Consider the following 15425-nt stretch of genomic DNA (forward strand, 5'->3'; position numbering starts at 1 on the left):
ATGGGGCTCCCTGGGGCTACAGCACAAGCTTTCACCTTTCTGCTGATCCTGCTGGGAGAGCAACTTGCGGCCTCCACCTTCAAAATCTGTGCTTTCAACATCCGCAGTTTTGGGAAGGCCAAAGCTGCAAACCAGAAGGTCATGGGAGCCCTGGTGCAGGTGAGTCCATGCCTGGTGCAGAGGGGTTGCCAACCCCCAGGTGGGCCTGGAGTTCTCCCAGAGTTGCAGCCCATTTCTGAATGACAGAGATCAATTCCTCCAGAGGAAATGGCAGCTCTGAAGGGCAGACTGTATGGCACCACATCTAAGTTCCCTCTCCAAATTCCATCCTCCCCAGGCACTGCCTCTAAATATCCAGGAATTTCCCAAGCTGGAGTTGGCAACCCTAGATGGAGGCAGTGCTTCAGCTGTTCAGGGAGAGGGGTCTGTCATCGGTCCCATTTGGAAATCCTATATCCCCAGTCCTAGATATCTGAGTGGCTGTGGTTGTTCAGAGGAGAAAGAAGCACAAATTTCCCCTTCAACGGGATGGTACAGCTGTTGCTGGTTGTTGTGGATCTAGGCTTCCAGCAGTGAATGAAGGCTAGGGAGAAAAATGCCCAGCCAGTCTGTACTATGGGGGATACAAGATTTGATAACAAAAAGATATTCTGAGCAGGGGCAACAATTCAGATTCCAGTATGTGTGTGTGAGAGTCCAGAGTCACCTGCTCTTGGAGATACTGCAAAAAGGTAGCACATTTTAAGTGAATGTGTTGTTACTTCTTATATCCAAATGCAACTATGCTAACGCAGATCCAACAGTCGCCCCTTGTTTTTAAAGTAAAGGGATTTCTGACTTTGACAAATATAAACCCATTTAACTGTTGATAATGGTCCCTTAGAGGCAATGAGTTGCATACAAAATAAAGTGTACTGGGCCACCAGTAAGGGAAATACAAAGCCTCTAGCGTCTTCAGACATTTCCTAGCCCGCCATGACAATTGTTTCTGTTTGGAGAAACAACCGGGAGTGCTGGGATTGGTTACAATGGTGTGGTTATTTAAGCATTAAACCATTTCAACTTATGAAGGTATTGCAGATGCATTTGGAATTATTCTTTGAATGACTGTTGCACCCAACTAGCTTTGCCTATTGCACAGCCCAAACAGGTATCTTGATGAAAGGAACAAGTGGTCTGAAATGTGTAGTGTGTACGTGTGTGTAGAACCCTTTATGTTCTCCAAGTATTCGCTTAACACAGTGCCCCCAGAACCCTTTACCATGCTGCAGAGGATGTTTGGGTGGAAGTTTCAAATGACAAACACTTGCTATGCTTGCCCCAGTGGAGGGGGGGATACCCAGAACAGCTTGACAGCAAGTGGCTGCAGGATGCAGGCTTCAACCACCCACTGCTCTCCTACTGCCAGATCCTCTCTCGCTGTGATATCTCGGCTGTGCAAGAGGTCCGTGACTCCAAAGGCTCAGCGATCCGCATGCTGCTGCGGGAGATGAACAGGTAACCACAGCTACCTCTAGCCTTGCTCTGGGTCTAGAAAGGCAGAAGAATGAAGCAGTTGGATTGATGGCAGCATTTCAGGCTCGCTGGTGTAGAATCACACATTGAATGCTCCCCTACTGTAGGGAAAAAACCCTTGCAAGTAGAAAACTAGTACATCAAGGAGTGAGCTGATCTAGAATCCTTCCTTAGTTTCCCTGCTAGACACAAAATTTTATATGGAGGAGCAGCCCCCCAAAAAAGGAGGGGGGTTGTGAAATGTTTTACTTGCATACAGAAGTGGTACAATCCATTCTTCCACTCGGAGGTGACAAAATATCCTAACCTGGTCCTGTCCCGGGGTTTCCTAAGAAAGAATGACTGTTAAATCCACTTAAATCTGTGCCATAGGTAAAGCACTGTTGAGTCACAACCAACTCATGGTGTCCCCGTGAAGTTTTCAAGGCAAGAGATGAGCAGAAGTCGTTTGCCATTGCCTTCCTCTGCGTAGCAGCTCCAGTCTTCCTCGGTGGTCTCCCATTCAAGAACCAACCCACTTTAGCTTCCAAGTTCTGACAAAATCAGGCTAGTCTGGGATATTAGGGCTGCTGCAAGTCTGTGCCATAAATATGCCCTAAAATCCATTTCCCTCAGTGCTTGTCTTCCCTTCACCGTCAGTAAAGAACCTGTGATATTTTTCCCACATAGAGCAGAAAATATCTGAGATCCTTTCTTTTTCACTTCTGAAGCGAAACCCATCTTTACACAAATTGGGGTTTTCTTTTGCCTTTTCGCTGCAGATTCTGTGAGAATGGGCTTCCCCCCCCCCCCCTGATCATTGGAGTTATATTTTTGCTCTCCATTGATAGCAACACACCACCTCGGGGGCCTGTCTGGTAACTTTGAAACTAGAGGCTGTGATCACCTTGGGGCTTCTGTTCCAGGCTCTAAAAGAGGATGAGATGGGCGAAGGGGCATCACGGGCTCTCTCTTCCTGCCAGCAGGCATGATTCTTCCCATCACTACGGCTTCCTGGAGAGCAAGAGGCTTGGGCGCGGCAGCTACAAGGAGCAGAATGTCTTTGTGTACCGGTAATGTCCAACGGAGCTGGAAACCCCCTCTGAGACAGAGCCTTCTCCACCAAGCCCAACAGGCAGACGTCGCGCAAAACTCGCGCGAGAAAACGCGATATTTCGCGTTTTCTGCGCAACGACGTGCGACGACGCGCGACGTTTCGCGAGGCGGGGGGCCGTCTGGAAACGGCCCTGGCCACAAGTCCCATTCTGCTCTTCGCATTTCCATCCATGAAAGAGGGGAGAGTTATTTATGCTGACTCCTAGGGTTGCCAGTTCCAAGTTGGGAAATTCCTGGAGACCTGGTGGTGGGGGGCTGTGAAACCTGGAGAAACCTGGAGAAAGTGGGGTTTGGGGAGGGAAAGGACCTTGGCATGGCATAATTCCATAGAGTCCACCCCCCAAAGTAGCCATTTTCTCCAGGTGAACTGATCTCCGTGGCCTGGAGACCAGTTGTGATTCCAGGAGATCTCCAGCCACTACCTGGAGGCTGGCAACCCTCTTCCAATGTAGAGCCTTGCCACACTTTCTCTCGGGGGTCATGTGACACATACACACCCAGTGCAATTTCAAAGGGTCAAAAAGGCTGAGGCAGGGCAGTTGCCTTCCTGTAGAAGCATCCAAGCCTTCAGAATTAATCTATGACTATCCAGGAAGAACCAGTGCCTTCCAGTGGCTCACCAGTGTCATTCTTTGTAAATAAGATTGCCAGGTTCCCTTACCCTCTGGGTGGGAGGCAGGAGACCTGGCACTCACCTTTTAAATTGTCTTTGCACGCATGCGGTCCTGGGGTTGCGCAATGGCGCTACTTCCTGGAAGTGATGTCATCACGCAGGCCACGTGCTGCCTCTGGGAGCGATACTGTGCTCCACAGCAGGCCATTTAGGGCTGAAATGAGCCCATTTGGGGCTGAAATTGACTTGCTGTGGAGTGCAGGATCACTGCTGGGGTAGTGCAACCTTGGTATGCTCCTGTGCTTTGCAGCAGGCTGATTTTGGCCCCAAATGGGCCTGATTTGGCCCACTGTGGAGCTCAGGAGTGCTGCCAGGAGGGCCTTGGCAAGCTCCTGCACTTCACAGAGGGCCAGTTTAGGTCCCAAATGGGCCCAATTCAGCCCGCCACAGAGTGCGGGAGCACGCTACACCTCCTGGGAGTACGCCCAGGAGGCACGTTCCCCTGCCTTCCCCCCCCCCGCTGGCCAGGTAAGTGGGGGTGGGGGTGCAGGGAGGGAGTGGGAGATCCTCCGCCCCCAGTGGGCGACTGGCAACCCTATTTGTAAGTCTTCGTTGCTGGACCTCATGAGAACTCTATTTTAGTGGCGGAAAGCTGAGTGTGGCTCCAACACTGTCCTAGACTGCATACCCACGTCCCTCTCACTGTACAGTGGGCTAAACTATGGAGGAAAAAATGCTTGGAGAGCAGAAGTTAGCTATACCTAGTGTTTTGGAGTTCCCTTGGACGTGTCTTTCTTCTGCTGCCCTTCTTTCTCCTTGACAGGACGGATGTGGTCTCCGTTACTGACTGGTGCCAGCTTGGGGAAGACGATTCCAGAGCCTTTGAGGCCTTCGCGAGGGAACCTTTTGCTGCCCGCTTCCATTCTCCAACCACAGGTTTTGTCCAGTTTCCCAGCACACTAGAGGCCCAAGGAGGAGTCACCCTCCCAGATCCTTGTGTCTATCTATTGCTATGAGACAGATGAGATGAGCACAGCTAATGAGACTGAGATCTTGTTTTGTCTAGTTTGCTCTTACTTTCAACTCCTATTATTTTGTTTCTCCTGCTTCTGGACACAGCTATCAAATTGATTTTTTTTAAAAAAACCCTAAATATGTGATTACATTTCATCCTTCAGTATTAAGACTTGGATGCTATCCTTCTCTTCCATTTTCACAACACCGTCCTCCACAGTGGCGTGTGTTACTTCTCCACTAGGTGCAAAACACCTGGCACTGTGGGAACACACTCCACAGTGGAGACCCACTTTTGTAGCAGAGGACAGCACTGTGCAAAATGAAAAAAAGTTTCAGGATTAGGGATGCCCGGTCTTTCGGGGGAACTGCAGGAGGGGGTGGTGGTACTCACCTAGACTTCCCTTTCACGTGTGCGATGACGTCCATTCCAGAAGTGACGTTATCATGAGGAGTGCCGGAGCGTGCTTGTGCTTTGTGCCAGGGCCCATTTGTTTAGAATCAGTCCAAAACGTAGCATTTGGGGCTGCTTCTTAAAGAACTGGCCCTGGCATAAAGCACGCGTGAGCTCCCATCATTGTGCACAGGGCCAGGAGCTTGCACGCCTGTTTGTCTGAAAGTAAAACTACATGAGATGAATTACATGAGGATGCTCAAGTGAAGGGAGACACAATGTGAGCCGAGAAGCATAGTTTGAAATTCACCCTTCTCTACAGAGCTGGCAAAGACTGCTCCTCAGACGGTTTGTTAATTTCCTCTTTGCCTCCTCAAAGGCTCTGCCAATTATTAACAAACGCTCTGAGGAGCGATCTTTGCCAGCTCTGTAGAGAGGGGTGAAATTCAAACTACACTTCCCAGCTAACATTGCATCTCCCTTCACTTGAGTGTCCCTGTATAATTTGTCTTGTGTAGTTTAGCTCTGAGCTGCCTGGCAGTGACAGGCTGGGTGGCCTGCCTCCTTGGCGGGCAGAGGGGCAAACCACTGGGAGTTTTCCCACCACTGGTGGACATCTAGCAATCCTATTCAGGAATCAGTAATTATGGAATCTCCTACTATTCTGAGATTGCTTAAAGAGCCAGTTTCTGCATCCAGTACCACATTATGTGGATTTTCAACACTCATGAGGTTCATACACCATGAATTCAGTGGTACTCAGAGCTGGTGGGTAAGGCAATTGTGTTTCCAAGGGAGAGAGCAAGCAGATGTATGAGGAAGCTACGGTGAAGGAAAGGGTCCATTTCTTGGAAAAACCAGCAGTCTTTGAAGAAGCTTCTCAGAGGAAAGCTATTTAGAGGTAGCACACCAGAGTTTGAAGAAGCCTGCCATGTCTCCCATTACCCAAACCAATGTTTCTCCTTTGTTCTCTGTCCTCAGTTGTCTCAGACTTTGTGCTGCTCCTACATCATGCCAGTCCTCGGGAAGCTGTCCGTGAACTTGACCTGCTCTTTGGAGTGTGCATGGAACTGGTGCAACGCTGGAAAACCCAGGTCTTTGGTAGGGCCCAGGGGGGAGGTTTAAAGAGTAGAGACAGCAAAGACTCACAGCCTCCCTCTTGACAGAACCTGATGGTGCTGGGAGACCTGAATGCTGCTGGGACTTACATCTCAGCAAGAGCCTGGGCCAGGATCCGCTTACGCAATCACCTCGCCTTCCACTGGCTCATCGGTGATAAGGAAGACACCACTGTCAGCCACCGGACTTGCTGTGCCTATGACAGGTGTGGCCACATCAAACTTTTGGTGCGATAGCTAACCTCCCAAAAGTCAGCCTCTCAAGAGGACCACTTTCAGAAGACAGAGCTGCCTTCATCCAGCAAAGGCTGTCAGGCAGAGAAAGTTCTTGCCTGTTTGTGATAGAGAGCCATTGGGGCATCATGGTGAAAATGTCAGATTAGGATCTGAGAGGCCCAGGTTCGAATTCCCACTCAGCCATGGAAGCCCAATGGGTGACCTTGGGCCGGGCACACACTCTTAGCCGAACACATCTCACAGGGTTGTTGTGATGATAAAATAGAGGGGAAGAAAATAACATTTCTCTCCTGCTGGGGAGAAAGGTGGAGAATTAATGAATAAACTGGAGGTGCAAAAAGTTGAATATATGCCAAGCAAGTAGTCTACCATGGAGCCACAGCCCATCACACAATAACCCAATACTGGCCACCCTTTCGAGTAAGCATGCTCTAATAGTGGCAGCTCTAGTATGTGCAAGAGCACACATGCATTCCCTCAACACACACACACAGACATACACACATACTTGGAATACTTTTGCCTCTAATATATGGAGCTAGGCCACAAGCAATCAGTGCACCTCTGGAGATACAACCAAGGTCTGTAGGCCCGACTATGCCACAATCAGGCAGGCCTAACCAGCATGTCACAAATCCCCACACCACGTCAGCCTGCACCACGTCAGTCGATGCAGTAAATGCAAAGATTTTAAATCCAATACAGCAGAAATCCAATACTGAGTTGAAGAAATGGTGATACGGAGCATAAGCCATTCTAAGCCTTATTGAACAACACAGAAACTACCCAGTAGGATCATACTTACGGCAAGACAGCACATAATAGTAAAGTCTATAGTCCCTATCTCTTTACTAATGCAGTTCTCTGAGGCCAGTTCCTTGCAGTTCAACTCGAGACTGGATCCCATCGCTGCCCACTTATACGCTTTGTGTTCGCTGTTAGGATCATCGTTCATGGAGAAGAGCTGCTTGGTGCTGTTGTGCCCAGGTCAGCTAAGCCCTTCAATTTCACCCAAGCACTGGGACTCTCAGAAGAAGAGGTGAGTTTACTGGGTCACTCTCCTAAGTAAATGCAGAGGCACAAACAATAGGAACTGTTGGTGTGTATGCAATGAGACTTGGATTGTCAGCAACTTCTCTTCTATCTACAGGCCCTAGAAATCAGTGACCACTACCCCGTGGAGGTGAATCTGCGGCTAGCACCAAAGGCCCAGCGAGAGCTCTGAGTCCTCAGCCACCCTTCCTTCAGAGTTCTGAACATGAAGCGAGAATAAGGAGAGGAGAAATGAAGACAATCTCCTGCTACCTCCTTGGGGTGGGTGGGGGCAGGTCTGGAGAGGGGCTGGAGTAGGGTTGCCAGGTCCAGGTTGGGAAATTCCTGGAGATTTTGGGAGCAGAGCCTGGAAAAGGCAGGGGATGGGGAGGGAAGGGACCTCAGCCAAGGTATAATGCCATACAGTCCACCCTTCAAAGCAGCCATTTTCTCCAGGGCAACTGAGCTGTATGGCCTGGAGATCAGTTATAATTCCAGGGGATCTCCAGCTACCACCTGGAGGCTGGCAACCCTAGGCTGGAGCTTAGCCAGAGAGCTGGCAACCCTAGATACTGGCAGTCCTAATGTCCTCTGTGAGATGTTTGTGCCAAAAAGAGGCAGGCATAAGGTGAAAACTCCTCTGACAGACAAGCAGACACAGTCAATTGCATTCACGTGTATGCACCCCAGGCCCTGTGAGTAAGCCCCTTGACAGGCCAACATTTTCAAACACCCACCTAATCTCACTTCTCTGGGCCTACTCAAGTGCCTCTGCTGCCACGGGCACTACTGCTTATATACTTGTTGTGCCTTGACTTCCAAGCAAAGCCCCGTTCCTCCACCCATCCCGCATCAAGAGCACCCTTCTCCACAAGCAAAGGCACTCCATTCACGGCCTTGTGGAGAAACAACCTGGCTATCCTCCTGAATAAAGTTTACTGAATGTCAATAAAATGCATAAATTACAGTTCCAGTTTGGAAAATGTAAGGCTTAGAAATAAGATTTCTTCAAGTTGTGAGGTAAAAGTGGTGTGATTTCATGGCTAGCAAGGGTTCTTGAAGGATAGAGGCCTTCACAAAGCCCAGCATCACAATGCTGCATCTACAAATGAATCCAAATCCTACGTCTCTTACAAAAGCATATGCAGGAAAGACACACTCATGGAGTCATACGTCACATGATGCTGAGAGCTTATTCTGTGTGTGCTTGTGCGCGTGCGCTAAAAAAGGCATGGTTCCTGCTGAATTATCTACTATCTCTCCATCCCATCCCCCCCTCAATCTGAGGTTATTTTTTAAAATTATTATTCTTACTACTACTGCTGACTTTCTGGAGCTAGGGTTGCCAGCCTCCAGGTAGTGGCTGGAGATCTCCCGGAATTACAACTGGTCTCCAGGCCACAGAGATCAGTTCAGCTGGAGAAAATGGCTAATTTGGGAGGTGGACTCTATGGAATTATGCCGTGCCAAGGTCCTTTTCCTCCACAAACCCCACTTTCTCCAGGTTTCTCCAGGTTTCACCTTCCAGCTCTCCAGGAATTTCCCAACTTGGAGCTGGCAACCCTATATGGAGCTGATCTTGTATGGAACTAAACTTTGACTAACAACCTGCTAAACATTATGTCTTTTTAAGTAATACTATTACAAATCTGTGAAGCGGCAAAATTGCAGCCTCAGTACTCTTTTCCAGGGATTTATGTTGGCAGACAATGGCTATTCATGAAAAGTTACTTCAACAGAGGTGGTTTATGCTAGCTGAGTAAATTTCCAAGGACATTAACTGTGCTCTAGGACAGACAGAAGGAAAATGTCTAGTAAGCAGATTCAATGAGCCATAACTCAGTCAGTCTAACCTGTATGTTAAATAATGAAACAAAACCTATGGGAATACTTACATTCCACATACCATCCCGGATTCCGTGACTGTTCAGCTCCAGAACCTATTTTGAATGCTATGTCTTAGCCCTAGAACATGAGATATTTCTAAAAAGAAGATGTTGGATGTATTGACTGGCCTTTTAAACAGTAAATCTTGTTGGTCTCTAAGAGGCCACTGGAGTCAAATGCATTTCAGTCAAGCTGAAGCATTTTAATGCAGGCACATTTTAACCTCCCCCTTCCGCTGCTAACCTGAATTGCCCACCTCAGCCTCAGTTTCCAAACGTCCTGGATTTTGGTGCATGGGGGCAAAATGTGGCTCGAACAAGCCCCTAGCTGCCAAATCCTTCTCCTACCTTAAGAGTCTCATTATCGCTCCTTTCTTTCCTCCGCCTGCCTTGTAGGTTCCCCCTGCCTGTTTCTGTCTCATCTGCAACCCCCCACCCTTGTTTAATGCACACAAATACCTATGCATTTCCATACTACTCTCGTCACGTTTGTTTGATCATGCTTGTTTGGTACGGAAGAATTATTAAAAGACCATCAGGCATTTTAACATACCTCTGGCATCATCTGTTCACACTTAATGACTCTGGTGTTCTTGCTTATAACTATTGTCTCTTGGGACACGGACTCATGCTAAGAGCATACAGCCAGGGCTCATTTCGAAGGGGAACGCGCAGGAACGCAGTGCTGGCAGTTCCCCAAAGAGGTCACATGTCAGGTGACCCCACCCACCTGACTCTCGGCCATTTGGGGCCCATTTCAGCCTGGATTGGGCCCGATCCTGACCATTCTGTGCCCCTTTTCAGCCCCTTTTTGCCATTTTGGGCCCAATTTCGGCCCTGAATGGCCAAGATTGGGTCCAAAACAGCCAGGATAGGTGATGTCACGGGGTGTGGCATATGCAAATCAGGTACGCTAATGACACACTTCTGGTGATGTCAAGGGGCGTGGCATATGCTAATGAGACTCCCCCCCCAGCTCTTTTTCTATGAAATGACCCCTGCGTACAGCAATGGAGATTCTGGAGGAGAGGGTATGGAGCCTGCAATCTACTCATTGTCTCCCTTTTGAGGACAAGAGTATGGTTGAAAACATGCATATTCTTGCATGCGTATTTTTCTGGACAGAATTTTAACCTGAGGATGTAGCAGAGCTGGCTTCAGATCCCACCGTATCTGTTGATAGCCTGCAAAAGTCTCATTCTCCTGTGGGAATTATAATAATCTGCTTTGGAAGGGTTTGCTGATGATGATCAAGATAAAGATTTTTGAAGTACATTTTAAAAAAGCTCTAGATGTTATCAAAAACAAGACGTACCACACCACACTATTTTTTTAAAAAAAGTCTTTATTGCATTGGCAGGCACGTGAAGACCATTTGTTAAGAAACAGCGTCTGCTTGTGAAGGATGCCATGTGGAAGATCAGACCGCCTGGGGAAAGGGATCAGTCCGGCGTCAAGGCTGAGGTGACACCTATATGCACACAGCAGGGGAAGGAAAATGAAAGAAGCTACTAAGAAAGAAAGGCTTTCTACAGCCTTCACGACACCTGCGGCAGAAAGAGGAGCAAAGTGCTGAAACTGCAAGGGAGGGACTGCATTGATGACCAACACACACACACACACACCTGCAGCCTGAATAGACTACACTGTATCAGACTACAGGTGGATGGAGATTCACATCTGCTCCCCTGTTAAGAACTCCCTGCAAACAGAAAACTAGCACAACAAGCAAAGAGAAGGGGCAGAATATTTCTTCCTTCTGCACTGGTTTTCTGTTGTCAGACTTTTTTAATGCAAAAGACCATCAGAAATTAGAATCCAACACTTGTACTTTGAAGCGCTGCAGTCTATTCTACCATGTCTGGGTTCCTAAAACCTGGTTTACATGTGGCAGACAGGGAGGGGGTGGAACATTGAAGTTGTAAGAGAGACCGTCACTTTGGACTGCAAGTGATGGATTTCAGGTTTGAATGTTCCTTTGCATTAAAAAAAAACCCTCCATGCTAACAGAAAACCAGCACAAAATGGAGAAAGCTTCCATCCATCAGGGAGGGACTAGATGACCCTAGAGATCCCTTCCAACCTATGATTCTATGATCCCTCACTTTGCTTGCTGTGCCGGTTCTCTTTTTGCAGGGGTGGGTGGGTCATATAAGGAAGCATTCCAAAACGTGAACCCCTTTCACCGGCAATCTGAAGACTTACTCTATGTAATATGCCTTGAGTCCCATGGAGAAAGATAGATTTTAGATAACATACATCATAACATATTTAAAGGCTGCCAACTGTCAGTTATTTAGTATATTTTAGTCATAAGTGAAGTGCTGTATGGATTTTCTGCCTCCAAAACATAATGGGTGTTTTTTTAAAAAATAATAATAATAACCTGTTCCTTTTGGTTTCTTCTCTGTCACTTCCCAGGCTGAGGACAAATATAAATGTTTTGTCGAATATCTGAAAAGTTTTAAGGCCATTTCTGAAATAACATTTGTTGCTACCATATGTTTCAGTCAAAATGATCATGCAAGCTGCTCTAAGCAGACATGTTATATTGGGGGTCAGTCATCTATGAGACTTGCTTCGGTGGACTCTGGGAACAGGACATGACAGAAACCAAGAAAAACCTATTTATGGACCCAGCAGTAGAATTTCATGTTTCATTTGGAAGAAATCAACACAACAGGGTTACCAACTGCTCACATTCACATTTAAAACTGGGTTTGTGAATGCCAGTCACTGGCACACACACACACAGAGAAAGTATAACATTTTAGAATTGTTACACTCAATTTTATTTGTGGAGGGCTTTTCCCCCTCCTTGTTGCTTGGAGAGTAACCAGCATCCTTCACTATGTTCCATCCTTGTCTCCTATTGGCCATTGCTAAGCAACAGGCAACACTGCTGTCGGCCCTGCTTCTCCTAAAGCAGCTGCTACTGACTCCAGCGTCAAGGACAGGGGGAAGGGGAGTGTATAGTGCCTTACCTCTCCCCCCTGAGGGTGGCGCATAGCCTGCAGGCAGCAGAGCGTCCTGCCGGTTCCCCAGCACGAAGGCGAGAGTAGCCAGCACCAGAGCGTCCGCGATGCCCAACAGGGCCAGAGTGAAGGCCCAGTGAATTGTGCAGGTGCCTAGGCCGTAGCTCCTAGCTTGAGGACCACACAGAGCCCTCACTTCAGGCGCTCCCCAGCCATCAGGGAAAACTAGGCAGCCCAAGGCCTGACAAGTAGCTGTGAGGGGGGAAAATGGGAGAAAGAAAGGGAGAGCAGGAGTTCATGTGGCCCCTATACAGATACCCCTCTGCCACCTCAGACTTTTCTGTTTCTTGATTCTCTAGCCCTCTATACATCCCGAGCAAGTCCTAGGGGTGGGATCTTCTCTCAGCCCTTTCAGTATAGCAGCATTTCCCACTGCCTGCTTATGCATCATGCAAGGGGCTAAGACAGAACTCTCATATAATTTTTTTCATTTTCACAGAGTGTTTACATGGGGGAGGCTTAGAAGAGTGACTCTCTCAGCAAATGTTCTGAAGTGGTATAGCTCATTGTAGCCCCTCAAGTTTCTGCCACCTCACACCAGGCCCTGCTAAGGTTCAGCAAGAGAAATGCTTCTGTCATGAGGCTTCCAGCTAGGGTTGCCAACCTCCTGCTGATCTCTCAGAAGTACAATTGGTCTTCAGGCTACAGAGACCAGTTGCCCTGGAGAAAATGGTAGCTTCAGAGGGTGGACTGTATGGCATTATACCCTGCTGAGATCTAAGGTTGCCAGCCTCCAGGTAGTAGCTGGAGATCTCCCAGATTACAACTGTTCTCCAGGCCACAGAGATCAGTTCACCTGGAGAAAATGGCTACTTTGGGTGGTGGACTCTATGGAATTATGCCATGTCAAGATCCTTTCCCTCCTCAAATCCCACTTTCTCCAGGTTTCACCCCCTAGATCTTCAGGAATTTCCCAACTTGGAGCTGGCAACCCTACTGAGATCCCTCCCCAAGCCCCACCCTGTCCAGGTTTTACTCCCAAATCTCCAGGAATTTCCCAACTTGTAGTTGGCAGCAGCCCTACTTGCAACCATATTCTGGGACCTAATTACTTCAGATCAAGAGTGCGAGGGTCACACAACATGCACGGCAAACAGGCGTGAGCAGAGCCACTCAGGCTGCATCACACCATCACAGAGTTGTATATGCCCCAACATTCTTTGCAGCAGTGCAATGGAAACTGGGTATTGCAACCTAAAAAGAGGAGATGAAGCAGAACGGCTACAAATGTGAGCCTCAATTGCGAACTTGCAAAGTGGCATCAGGCAAGTGGCATTCTAGGCCTCCATTGTGATATGGCCTCTCTTGCATAGCTGATGGGCAGATGGCCAAGATCATGTATATGGTATCACAGGAGCATCCTGAAGTGCTATAGAACACCAGGCTTTATAAAATACTAGCAGAATGCCCATCGTTTTTGTGGATGGGGAATAATAAATGGGGGAATTCTCCTTTATGAGAAGGACTTCTCAGTGGTGGATGAATGGGTGTGTGCAGCTGTGATGGACTATACTTAACAGAAGGTTTCTGAAGTGCAGCAAAATCAGAAAGCTGGGAGGGGAAGGGTTAACTATTCCCTAGAATGGAGAGCTTCAATGACAGGATGCTCCCTCTTCTCTGATTGGTCAGTTAGATCCAGTCTAGAGGCAGTTGGTTGGTTCCTGACAAGATTGTGGAGTCAGTGAGTCTGAGAATAAAAGTCAGACAGGTTCACCTTTAGAGTAAAGGGAGAAGACTCCTTTGCCTTATTACTGTTTTGAGGAAGAATTCTGTCTAAGAATTCAGTCTTAAGTGTCAGCATAAGCTGAAGTACACTTTACACAGACACCAGAAAACTGGGACTGTTTCGGTGAGGGTGATTGGGTAGTCGGTTGAGATTCCCTTTCAAACCAAAAAGAAGAGGGGTTATATCTTCTGAGGAGGAGAAGAAGATTAATTCCGGCTCAGTTTTGAAGGGGGTTTAGCTCTGAGGAGCACCCCGGGTCTGTTGCAAAGGGAAAATGGTTTTAGACTGCTCAGGAGACAGAAATACCCTCTAGTTTCAAGAAAAGCGCACAAAGAAAGTGACTACTCCAGAAATCCGGAGCTTCATAGGAAATTTCCTAAAGAAAAATTGTTGCTGTATCTAAATTACTAAGTAAAACACCTCTCACTGTTAAGAAACAAGAATATATGAAAATAAGCTTCAAGGATATTATTTTGAGGGTTACACGAAGTGTACTCTGTAATACCAATAAAATTTTATCTCCTCATTTCTATCCCGACTACACTTACTCAATCCTGCCTGTTAAAGTTATTTCTTTTTGAGTGTTATATAGTCTCTAGTGCTATTTCCAACACAAAGGAAGTGGGCTCTTACTTTTCCCTATCAAGTTCCTGGGCTGGGCTAAAAAGCCAAAATTATATCTGTGTATCAGGGTGGGACAAACAGTCTTTCAAAACCACAAATATTAACACACTACTTGGGCCTGTTCAGTCAAAGCAGGGAAACTGAATTTTGATGGGAAAATCCGCCTCACAGTGTGGGGAGAGTAAATGGGGGGGGGGCAGGGGGTCCATCGTAGCAGCCCACAGGGGATCTCTGTCAGTGAAGGCCAAACCACCCACTCTCAGGGGTGGGAGGCAGAGTTTACCCTCCTCGCCACACAGTCCTTACATTGAACATTTTACTGACTCGCATAGGAGAATATGATGCTCATTCATTTATAAAGGAAAGCTCTTACTAAGGCCAGAGGCAAAGCTCAGTACCTGCTATATCATGCAATCCCGGCTATTAAGAATCATGGCTCTGCCTTTCTTGGTCACACAAGAATGTGACAGAATAAGATGAACTGCCATTTAACCTCGGTTTGCCTAGGCAGCCATGCTGCCCATGGGCTTGAAATCTGATGGTTCTCTGTTTGAAATTTAGCAGGGCTACTGGTCCCAGTCACCTCCCCCATTGTCTTTTTAGAAGGTGGCTCATCCTTGCCTCCCCCCATCTGCACCCAGCAATGCCTCCACCACCTGCCATTCACCCCCCGCCCCCCCCCCCATGGGTTACTGTCTCTTACCTGCGGAGAGCTGCTGCCAGGCACACACCTTGTAGACAGTCCCTGGGCTGCAAGCCCAGAAGAGACCCAAGGAAGCCACGCTGCCCATCACAAGCACCAGTGCCATCAGGACAAAGACAGCCGCCGCCTTGAAGGACGGGATGGGCGTCAGGGTGACCAGGGATCCCTCACACTGCAGGGTACCATCCTGCTCCACGCAGACTTGGTAGAGCCCAAAGGATCCCACAGCGCTCACACTGGGGTCAGAGAGGACCCCCGAGGGGGGCAGCTGGTAGGTGAGTGTCGCGGTCTGCACCCACGCCGGCTGAATCAGCACCACGACCTCCAAGATGCCAAAGCAGAGGGTGCAGCCAGCCCACAGAGCGCCCACTGCCCTGGCGTTCCGCACAAAGTCAGTCTGGTAAAGGGCAGCTGCTTCTCGGGCTGCCAGCAT

At 48.1% G+C, this 15425-nt stretch overlaps 2 protein-coding genes across 2 annotated transcripts; one reads left to right on the forward strand and one right to left on the reverse strand.

Moving 5' to 3' along the window:
• LOC129323598 (deoxyribonuclease-1-like) lies at window positions 1-10439 on the forward strand. Its single transcript, XM_054970125.1, has 9 exons — window positions 1-159; window positions 1409-1497; window positions 2481-2567; window positions 4047-4159; window positions 5613-5725; window positions 5798-5955; window positions 6929-7025; window positions 7137-7300; window positions 10265-10439. The coding sequence occupies exons 1-8, from the start codon at window positions 1-3 to the stop codon at window positions 7209-7211; spliced, it is 891 nt and encodes a 296-aa protein (XP_054826100.1). The 3' UTR covers window positions 7212-7300; window positions 10265-10439.
• Window positions 10347-15425, reverse strand: LOC129324925 (LHFPL tetraspan subfamily member 5 protein-like). Its single transcript, XM_054972385.1, has 3 exons — window positions 14993-15425; window positions 11889-12131; window positions 10347-10375 (listed from the first exon to the last, which is right to left on the reverse strand). Exons 1-3 carry the CDS (start codon window positions 15423-15425, stop codon window positions 10347-10349), a joined length of 705 nt encoding a protein of 234 aa, XP_054828360.1.

This window comes from Eublepharis macularius, chromosome 2 (assembly GCF_028583425.1).
Source record: "Eublepharis macularius isolate TG4126 chromosome 2, MPM_Emac_v1.0, whole genome shotgun sequence".
NCBI lineage: Eukaryota > Metazoa > Chordata > Lepidosauria > Squamata > Eublepharidae > Eublepharis > Eublepharis macularius.